This window comes from Trypanosoma grayi (genome assembly GCF_000691245.1).
Source record: "Trypanosoma grayi strain ANR4 Tgr_30_V1, whole genome shotgun sequence".
In the NCBI taxonomy this organism is placed as follows: Eukaryota; Euglenozoa; class Kinetoplastea; order Trypanosomatida; family Trypanosomatidae; genus Trypanosoma; species Trypanosoma grayi.
This window is the reverse complement of record NW_008825649.1, coordinates 1-10316: the sequence shown is the minus strand read 5'-3', so window position 1 is coordinate 10316 and position 10316 is coordinate 1. Positions and strand designations below refer to the sequence as shown.

The following is a 10316-nucleotide window of genomic DNA, read 5'->3' as shown; positions in this document are numbered from 1 at the left end:
AAAAAAAAATGACATCAAAAAGCAAAAAGCACGATACAGCCCACAGCTCACCAGAAGAAAGAACAAAAAAAAAACAGACACACAGACACTTCACTACGTTGCCCTCGGAAGCCGACTTGTACGTGTGGGATCAAAGGAGTACGTGTCCACCTCACTATGGGTGCCACTCTGCCACCCACTGCAGCACAGGGGCTCAGTGGGCACCAGCAGCCCTGCACTGTGGCGAGGAGACGGCTGTTTGTGCCGCGCACCCGACAACGGCTCAGAACAACAAGACACAGATGGAATGGAGCATTTGTGTACACTTTCCATGATGGATATGACAGATGACCTCTGCTTCTCCTCCAGCCATGGAGCAGGGCTCAGCTCCTGCTGCTGCTGCTGCTGCTGGGGCAGACTTTTGTCAATGAGAGAGGAGGTGGTGGAACGCGGCTGAGGGCCATCGCCGTTGCTGCAGGGCTGGTGTGGAGAGCCGCGGTAGAAGAAGGACGGCGGTGGCGTGGGGGAAGAGACAGAGGCCAAAGGTTGGCGGCGGCGGCGGCTGTGAACGCGATGATCTTCGGTATCGCTGTCAGTTTCGCCATCGTTCGCTGTTGATGTTGTCGCTGCTGCTGAGGGCCCTGCGTTGCCACTCCCCTTTGTTGCGAGGGTGGCATCACGTGATGGAGGCGCCTGTGTCACTGTGACCGCCATGACGACATCCCCGCCCTTAAGGTCACGCCGGTAGCTCTCCTTCATGAGATGCAGCGAAGCGCCGCCAGACCGAGCGATACGCACAGCAGCAGCAATAAGATCCACATTAGAACGCTTGTCTGTACCGCCCTCGCCGCTGACACGCACCACAGCAACGCACCCGTTGTTCATCGCAACCTCAAAGCGAGAGGGACTGCAGCCGGCCCACGCGCCCAACTGCGCCCCGACAGCACGGCGAAAAGACCGCTGACGTGACGGAGATGCGACACTGTAGAGCGCGTCGCTCATGCCAGTTATATGCATGGCCACCACGTCGGCCTTGCCTGTTTCTGTTGCCGTTGATGCTGACTCTAATGCAAGCCCGTTACCCCTCACCTCTTCGGTATTCAGCTCATCCTCGCTCCCCAGTCCAAAGAAGGCTCTAAAATGAGAGTAACTCGCCGCCTTGACATCACATTTCTGCTGTTTCTTCGTCTGCTTCTGTTGTTGTTGTTGCTTTTCGCTTTGCCGTGGCGCAGTAGCAGGAGCAGGAGCACCTTTACTGACACGGCTGACGGCAAGTTCGGCGGTAGTGTTGAGCTTCCGACTGGACGGCGTCAGGAGTTCCTGCAGTGTGCCGTGCACCTCGCGACTCACGGGCTCCGGGCCATAATGCGCCACCAGCTCCTGCCACAAAAGACTCAATCCGTCCACTTTTTCCTGCGCATTGTCTAGAATCGCCGCGATATCCTGCTCGGACCACGTGGGGTCATGGTGATCAAAGAAGCGTCGCAATCGTTGCATGTACGCGCAGCGCTCAGCCGCAGCCCGTCTCTCTCTATAAGCCGCATCCGCTTCAAACATGTCGCACCGCCCACCGCCAGCAGCAGCAGCAGCACATGGCACCCGTTCTGTCTCCCCGCTCGCTTCCACGGGCAGCGGCTGGGTGAGAGGTAGTGGATGCACCGCCATGCCCACCTCCGCTGCTCCGTGCCGCGGCGCAGGCATTTCTGCTTCCTTCGCTATGGCCTTACTTTTTTTTTTGTTGTTGTTGGGTTCGTTTCGTTCACTTCCTTGTGATGATGCGTTGGGAGTCAGACATGGGGAGGGGGAATGAAATAAGCCCACGGCGTGGCGAGCACAACGAGGTGATGAGACAGATGAACGCCGCAGCACAGCAGGTCAGTGATCCTCTTTGAAGGATCAAGAGGAAAAAGAGAATTCTTCTTGATGTTGCCTCACTGTCCCAAGCGTTGCCGCCGCTACGGTGTCTCACTTAGTCATTTGCTTAATTCTCAGTTAAGTGCATCCACATCGGTACTGCGCTGTCGTCTTCGCAGCACAAGATATGCCTGCAGCACAGAGGAAACCAATGATTACAGCCGCAGTGCTTCTCTCTTAAACACCTACACACATCCACACACACACACACACACATAAACGCATATACCCCGACAAGCATTGTGTCCTTCCCCCAAACGAGAGCAACGAAGACACAACCATCACACGTTATTGGCGTTGACGTGATACGTCGCATAGTTCCCGCCAATGTGATCGCAGCAGACGCAATTCAACTCGAGTTTCCCTCTCTGCATCGTAGTGAATCGGTAGAAAATATCGTGCAGACGCTGTCGTAGCGTTGGCGGGCGGTCCTCGTCCTTTTCTGCATCATTCTCCATGTTGGTGTACATCACCCCCTCTGGCTCGTAGTCGCCACGCGGGGAGTGCATCCCAAGTCGTGTGCCAAACGAGAGTCGGCGGAACTTCTGCATCATACTAAAACGCCGCGCCCGCCATGTTTTGATCGGCACATCCAGCAGCAGAAGCACGACGGGAAACAGCAGCGCGACGAAGAAGTGAACCTTCGATGGGAAGAAGGCCTGACCTATGACCCCGACCCGTGAGGTGTCAACAATGACGAATAGGACACTGAGCACTGTCGCCAGACCACTCGCGGAGACCCAGCGGAAGGACTTGAAGAGATACATTGACCGCTTGCCGTAGCGCGTCTTGAAGGAAAGGTCAGGGGATAGCGGATGGTGGCGACTCATGTGCGTCCAGCTATGGATCATCAGCCAGTAGTTCAGCGTCAGCGCGATGTAGCCGCGCGTAGACGTCATGCACGCATCGGACGCCGAGAGCGCGAGGTCGATGACACTCTTGTTGCACATGCGCTCACCACACGTGATACCGAGCAGCAGCAGCGCGACGATTGAGGGGATATAGCGCAGGCACCATACCAGAGCACTGTGACGAAAGATGGCGAGCCGCACAAAGTAATTGTGCCGCGACGAGATGGTGTTCATTGGGTCCATGTCCGCGTACGCAGTGTAGGTGCACGAGAGCGCGAGAATCGGGATGATAACGTTCAGCTCAAAGATAGCTGCAGTGGGGCTGATGAGCAGCGGTGCTCCCGCCATCACCGCAACAACATTCACAAGTGTAACGAAGAAGTTCGCATGCAATGTGAACTCGACGCAGTTGCTGATCCCGCTCAAGCGAAGCCGCGCCTGCCGAATCAACGTCGTGACAATTGGTAGGATCGACGCCGTCGGTGACGCGGAGAGGGTGCAGGAGCACGCAATCATCTCCGCAACGTTGCGGTAGAGCGGCAGGTCCCTGTTGAGCGAGTGTGCGGCGCCGAAGTTGGACGGTTCTACCACGCGACCAAGGCGTCGCAGCCGCGCCTCCTCCTTCTCCACAACGGAGCCACGGCGTGTTGGCAGCACGCCGATGGAGAGATCCGACTGGATGAAGCTTCGCACATTGCCGTGGTTGAAGACGGAGCCAATCGAGACAACAACCTCGTGGTTGTCTTGCAGGATCGACAGCATCGCACGCGTGGAGGCGCTGTGGGCGTGCGAGAACATGTTCACCTGCAGCGGGATCGGGTCCACGTGCAGGATGTGCTTGCGGATCGACTGGATACCGACGGGAAGCTGTGCGCGGATGCTGTGGCGGTCGAGCTTCACGGCGCCCTCCTTTAGCGAGATGCAGCAATTCCAGTCCGTCTCGAGGCCGAGGCGGCTGCCGAAACTCTTCGTGCACCGCTCGTTGTCGGCGCAGAAGTACATGCAGCGAATGCCAGCCTTCTCCAACACCGACATGGAGCTCTGCACATTGGGACGAACGGAGTCACGCAGCCCGACGAGGCCGAGAAAGACATGTGAGCTTCCGACGAGAAACTGAAGAAGGTCGTTGAGTGATGCGGCGCCGTCGCCGTCATTTGGGGAGGAATTCAACGTGGCCTGGTCGGGAAGGACAGAAGCCTTTCCGTCACTACCACTCGGCTCCACCTTCGGGCCGCCTTCGGTGGGGGAAAAGTCTTGCTGATGTTCCTGTTCGTGTTTTTGCTGTGGTGGCGGTCCACTATTGGTATTAGCCGCCGTGACATTTGCCGTCACCTGCACGCCATTGTGGAAGAAGAACTCACGGTACCCGGCGCCTCTTCCCTTCTGCCGCAGCTGCTCAGCGCAGCTGCGATACTGCTCCGGGAGCATGCGGTGCGAAACCGCCACCGTCTCGAGGTCCATTCCTTCCCCCCACACTCTCTTGCCCACGTGCACGAGTTCCGCGCGCACCTCCACGTCGAGTGCCTCAATAGAGGAGCCGGTGAAGTGCAACGGGCAGCTGTGCGTCACCATGTACACCGTACCCACTGTGAAGGCATGCAGAACGTGGTCCTCCTCGCCCTCTACCAGGAGCGTGCACGCCTGCTCGGGGTACTCGTTGCGGTACCCCGTCCGCGTCTGCGTGTCGAACTGGAAGATGCGCGCAATCACGCGGAACGTTGCGGCGATACTGTCGTCAAAGCCACAGGCGCGCGGAATCCAATATGTGGCGCGCGCCCAACGCAGTGTCTTGTCGCAGAAGCGCAGCGGCTCGGTCCACGTCTCGATATTCTCCGGCTCTGGCACCAGCGCGTGGAGCAGCAGGCACAGCACAACAGGGTGCACGTTCGTCTGCCGCTCTTCGAACTCCTTCGCATCGGCGAACTGAACCGCGAGGTCGTCGCGCGTGCTTGGCGTGAGGCGCAGTTCCAGGAAGCGAGACTTCTGGAACTTATTGCGCCGAACCTGCGTCTTTATCTCACGCCTCTGCTCGCGCGTGGCATCGTCGTCGTCCTGCACAACGCTGACGGCACCACTACCAGCGTTGTTCTCATCGTCGGAACTGGACGAGTCCTCGGGGTGCTCGCTGCGCTTGAGCATCAGCATGTGTGTCGGCAGCAGCGCCATGTCTGTCACGATGCCGGTGGTGTCAAGCAGCGCCACAACTGTAGCCATTCCCAGTGTCTCTACCATTGAAGAGGAAAAGCACAGTGGGGGGCGGCCGGGGTGGCGCCACAGCACACGCTGCAGCGCCTGCATGGTGGAGAGGAACGAGAAGCGCGGAATACGGTCGTCGAGGGAGTGCGTTGGCTTCGCAACGAGTTGGTGGAAGAGGCGGTCGAGGTACACATTCGCGTATAGCACCAGGACACGGTTCAGTAGAATGGCATTCACCGGCAACATGCCAAGGAGCGCGACGGCGGGGTACAGAAAGACGCCCTCCCCTATCGGCGCATCAACGCGCGCGTAGAAGATACATCCAGCCATAATGCTGAGCAGCAAGCCCAGCACCCACATCAGCAAAAATATGCGGTGTGTCAGGAACTCCATTTTCTGTGAGACGGAGTTCGTGTTGGCTCCGTTCACGTCGCTGCGCGGGTCATGGTCATGGTCGCTGTCGTCGGTGGTGTCCGCCTCCTCCTCCTCCTCCTTCGTGCTGTTGCTGGCGATGTGCAGGTTGGGGTGCCGTGGCGGCCGCGCCTTGTCGCGCAGCGGGCGCAACACAATTGCGTCAGCCTCCAACGTCATGCGCATCACATCGATGAGTTTGCAGAGCGCCACCGGCTCCACGTAGCGGCGCGCCTTCAGCGTCGCCTCGTCAAGCCGCTTCGCGCCCTTCACTAGGAGGCTCTTGAGGATGTGCTTCAGCCGCCCCGTTACCTCGTCCACGACGGCGACCATGCGGAACGCCTTGGCGGGCAACACCGCCGACGACTCGCAGAAGACGGCGCGCCGTTCGCGTTGGCTCTGCCGCGGCATCCGCGTCATTGCCGCAACGCGCTGCATCCACCGCGCGAGCACCTTGCCCATAACGGCAGCGGTGCGCATCTTCTTCTCCGTGATGCGGGCCCACAGCAGGTAGACCTGCACAGCCATGCAGAGGGCGTACAGCACAGAAAAGAGCGCCGTGCACGTGATGGTCTGCACCGTCGGGTACAGCACGCACGAGACAAGCAGCATCGCAAACGTCATGGCGACAGGTGCGCCTTGGTGGAAGAAGACAGCACCAAATGCGATGCGGCCCACTTTGGCAGACTCCCGAAGATTCACCTTGCTCGACTCAACAAGCCACTCTATCCGACGCACAATCAGCTGCTCGTACTCACTACTCGGGACAGAGGTGTCCACATCCCTGACAGGCAGCTGCTGCTGCTGCTGCTGCTGCTGGTGGTGGTGGTCCTCCCCTCCTTGCGGTGGTCCGCCCGCGGCAGGCGGGTCGTCGATGGTCTCGACAACAACATTCATGGCTGTCTGTCGCATTACTCGCATAGACACGGGAAGCGTGGCACGGTTGCCGCCCCTCTCAGACCCTTCAGTGTAATCGACGAAGTAAGAGGATGGTTCGGCACGCACCAAGAGAGCTTGAAGAGAGAAGCAAGAAACAGAAAAAAAAGGGAAATCAGCATATGCCAGAAGGGGCACTAAAACAATGAAATAACAACAAAAAAAACAGCAAGACGGGCTCAAAAGGGACACACAATGGTACGGAAAAAATGAAGAGGCATCAATCACAGCTTAAATGACATTGCGCACAAGTATAGACACATGTACACACAGACATATATATATATATATATATATATATAAATAAGCAGACAGCTCAGCCAGGAGATTCAAGTTGATTTCATGCACCGCTGCTTACATAAAAAAACGATTCGATACAGTATGGTTTTTTTTTGTTCTATGCAACACGGCATCTTTGGGAAAGTGTCACGTGTACACCTGCCGCATTCGCTTCCGCAGCACGTCGACAGATGCGCTTCTCCGTGCCGTTGCACGCTCGGCTGCCTCCACCAACGCCGCTCGATCGCTGAGCCCGCGAGGTTTCACTACAGGCGCCAGCACTGATAACAGCAGGTCCTCCACCCAGGTCACCGTTGGCTCGTCGCCGCTGCCGCCACTGTCACCATCGTTTCGAACGTTACTGCCGCGCTCCCCGTCATTGCTGCCGCTAGGAATAGACGAGCACACGCTTGCCATGTGCATGCCGCTCACCGCAGCGGTGCGCTGGCACGATAGGCTGCGCACAGCCCGCTGCAGCTCCGCCGGGCTGAAGTGCCGCAGGAGGCTCTGCGCGGCGCAGCGCCACAGATCCTGTTGGAGCAGCGCAATGTGCTCTGTATAACTGGCACTCCTTTCACTGTCCGCCGCCGCCTCCACCGCTCCCTCATCGATAACAACACTTGACTTGAGGCCGGACATGACAAGACGCAGGCGTTCAGAGAGAAGTTGCCAGCATGCCTCCACAGTGTTGTGTAACTTTGAGGACCCCTCGACCGCGCACAACGATGATGACCTTTCTAAGAGGTCATGGGCGCGCTGCAGCTTTGCGCGGTGGTTACTGGTGCCTCGTTCACAGACTGTGGAATACGTCTGTAGCTGCTCAATCGCCGAGTCCAGTTGCTCCATGCGCTCCTCTACAAGGCACAGCTGTGTGGTGGCGCTGTCGTTCCCTGTCCCTGACTCAGCTGCGTCAAGGGCGTACCATTGATGCAGTAGAGAGAGCCGCTCCTGCACGTACCGCTCCCGCACCTCACCCGTGAGCTTCTGGCGGCTCTGCTGCATCTCCAAGTGACGCTGGAGATGTTCCTCAAGCCTCTGTCGCAGTTGAGGAATAGAGACGGCACACGCAGCAAACATGGAGTGCGCAGTGACGCAGGCACGCAAATCACGACTGCGCTGCAGACGTGAGTACTCGTAGGCTTCACCCAGGGCAGCTGGTGATTTGCATATGCTCAATGTGTTCTCCTTCAGAGTGGCTAACTCCAAATCTAGCCGCTGAACCTCATCCGTCAGCAGCTCTTCCTGGAGTCCCGCCCTATCGGCCATCTGGCGCTGCGTGCGCAACCACTGCCGCCGTTCATTATGCGCCGCAAGAAGCGGCCTCAATGCACATTGTGCGTCCTCAAGCTCCCTTTTCGCTGAGGGCAAGGCAGCGCGAATACGCTGCTCCTCCGCATCGATCGCATTCATCTGCAGCAGGAGCTTCTCCGTACTCTTGAGAGTGGCAGTCAACTCTGTATGCAGCGTAGCATTTCGTTCCCGCAGTGTAATGCCCTGGAGCAGAACCTCACGCAGCTTCGCCACAGCAGCACGAGTACCGTCCACTGTCGCTTGCATCTCAGCGTGTAGTCTATCTCTTTCCAGCTCATCTGCCACAACGAACACACTGTCGCTGCCCGTTTGAATGGCACCAAAAGGTCCTTTTATTTCCTCTTCTTTCAGTGCTTCCTGCGCCGACGTCAGCTGCTGTTGCAGTGTTACGCGAAACTGCATGGACTCCTGCAGAAAGGCCTCCTCCTTCGCCCGCACCTCATCCCGCAGCTGTGCGAGCTGGGAGCGGTTGATTTTGTTGCTCTCGCACTGCCGCCGAAGACTTGACGCGTGCAGACGGAGCCGCTCCACCTCATGATCCAGTCGTCGGGCGCACGACTGCTTCACCCGCAGCCGCTGCTGCTGCTCCTCCATCTCCTCGTTAAAGCGCATGAGCTCCTCGTGTTCACGCTGCAGTTCACTCTCCCGCTGCAGACGCATTTGACGTTCCCGCTCCGCTTCGACACGCTCCTCCAGCGTCAACTCCGGCTCTTCCCCGTCGTAGTCCGGTGGGCGCCGGTACTGCGACTTCCTCGTGACGCGATTCACGTAAAACACACGATTTGACCGCGGGTGTCGCCTGTATCCCCAGACAGGGGATGTAGTAGCAGCAGCAGCAGCAGCAACAGCAGCACCCTCTCGTCGCGACATGTATCCCCAGCTGTCCAGTGGAGACGGGCACCCACTCGTGAGCGACAAATTGGACCGCAACGACAGCGGCATGGCAGTACGCTGGCGAAAGTCGTGAATAGTCGACTCCTGGACGTCATCCGCAGTGAGCAGTTCGCCTGTGCACGCGCGAGCAACGCCAATACGAAGTTCCGCAGCCACCGCGCTGCCACTACTGGTGCCATCTTCCACCTCAAAGTACCCCTTGGCATGCACCTCCCTTGCGGCAATCGCAATCTCATTCGGCGGAATGGTGGCGGTTGCGGTCAAGCTGTTGTTGGTCATTCCCACGAGAATCACGGAGGGTGCCGGGCGCAATCCTTTAAGCAACGGGGCCCACTCCTTCTGCAAACGCCGTAGCGAGTCGCTGGCAAACACGGAGAACACAAAGAGCGCCGCTTCCGGGGCTCCACTACCAAAATCCGCCTCGCTCGGCGGTGTTTCGGCAACTTCAAAGCGAACACGTATATCCATCTGCGGTAATGAGGGATTCGGCAGCGTCAGCGTCCGCTCCGCCGCCGGCAAATCCTGCGCCGATACCAAGGGCGGCTGTTGCTGCTGCTGTTTCTCTCGAAGTGCCGCGGGCAGGGGAGACTCCAGCAGCATGTGCACCAAAGCGCCAATACCCACCGATGCATCACCGGCGACGAGGCAGCTGTACTCCATCGTTACGCCCTTCCACCGGGGAGAAAGAAAAATAAAAACGAATCCAAGCACAAGACGCAACAACAAAAAAAAAGGCCCCAAGGAAGGTAACGAAGCAGAAACAAAAAGGTAAAAGCAGCATCAATAGAATAAACAGTAGTACGCACGCCGCACCACATCCACTGGGATACGCTATATTTCCCTTCCCCCCGTACCACATCCGCACATCTACGTGTATACTGATTCTAACTGGCTCCGTGCACCCGCAGATGGTTCTTATTGGCGGGGAACAGTGCGTGTGGCCTACCACCGTTCTACCGCGCCACCACACTCTCTTTTCCGTTCATCCCAGTCCCTCCCATTAGCGGAAGCACATCCTCTACGAAACGCCAGACGGCATCCATGATCATGTACGTGCAATTGTCTACGCGGTCCACCATTTCTTTCAGGTATGGGGGCCACTCTAGCGGTTTTCCATCATTGTACCCGACCCTACAGCAAACACCCACAAAGTACGCCCCAAGCATAAGCAAAATAACTGTATAGAGGTGGAAGCTGTAGGTTTTTCCCACTTTTTTCTTGTCGTTGCTGGTGTTGTTCAAACGCAACGCTCTTCCGACCTCTTCTTCTACGGCTGCCACGGCGCGATTGGCCGCGGCTGTGATGACCTGCGCCTCCTCCGTCGTCTTCGCCTTCGCAAGCTTGGCGTGGCGAATCTTATCACCGGTGTTCGTGATGGATTTTGCTATCGCCTGCGTCTGCTTCTCCATTGCCTCGCAGAGGTTGCGGCCGACCTCAAGCGTCTCCTCCGTCTGCCGCGCGGCCTCGTCGAGCGACGCCTCGCGCTGTGGCGCGATGGACGGGGACAGCGCGCTGTCGCAGTCGCCCACCGTGTCGAGGCCGACG

The 10316-nt window shown here is 58.1% G+C and overlaps 4 protein-coding genes across 4 annotated transcripts; all 4 read right to left on the bottom strand.

Annotated features, from left to right (window-relative positions):
• Positions 1–93: 93 nt before the first annotated feature.
• DQ04_00301030 (hypothetical protein) lies at positions 94–1680 on the bottom strand (the record flags this gene model as incomplete). The annotated part of the gene is made up of 1 exon (XM_009308684.1): positions 94–1680. The coding sequence occupies one exon, from the start codon at positions 1678–1680 to the stop codon at positions 94–96; it is 1587 nt and encodes a 528-aa protein (XP_009306959.1).
• A 494-nt stretch (positions 1681–2174) lies between these two features.
• Positions 2175–6272, bottom strand: DQ04_00301020 (hypothetical protein; the record flags this gene model as incomplete). Its single annotated transcript, XM_009308683.1, has 1 exon — positions 2175–6272. One exon carries the CDS (start codon positions 6270–6272, stop codon positions 2175–2177), a length of 4098 nt encoding a protein of 1365 aa, XP_009306958.1.
• Positions 6273–6713: 441 nt separating this feature from the next.
• DQ04_00301010 (hypothetical protein) lies at positions 6714–9431 on the bottom strand (the record flags this gene model as incomplete). The annotated part of the gene is made up of 1 exon (XM_009308682.1): positions 6714–9431. The coding sequence occupies one exon, from the start codon at positions 9429–9431 to the stop codon at positions 6714–6716; it is 2718 nt and encodes a 905-aa protein (XP_009306957.1).
• A 293-nt stretch (positions 9432–9724) lies between these two features.
• On the bottom strand, positions 9725–10180 carry DQ04_00301000 (hypothetical protein; the record flags this gene model as incomplete). The annotated part of the gene is made up of 1 exon (XM_009308681.1): positions 9725–10180. One exon carries the CDS (start codon positions 10178–10180, stop codon positions 9725–9727), a length of 456 nt encoding a protein of 151 aa, XP_009306956.1.
• Positions 10181–10316: the final 136 nt, after the last annotated feature.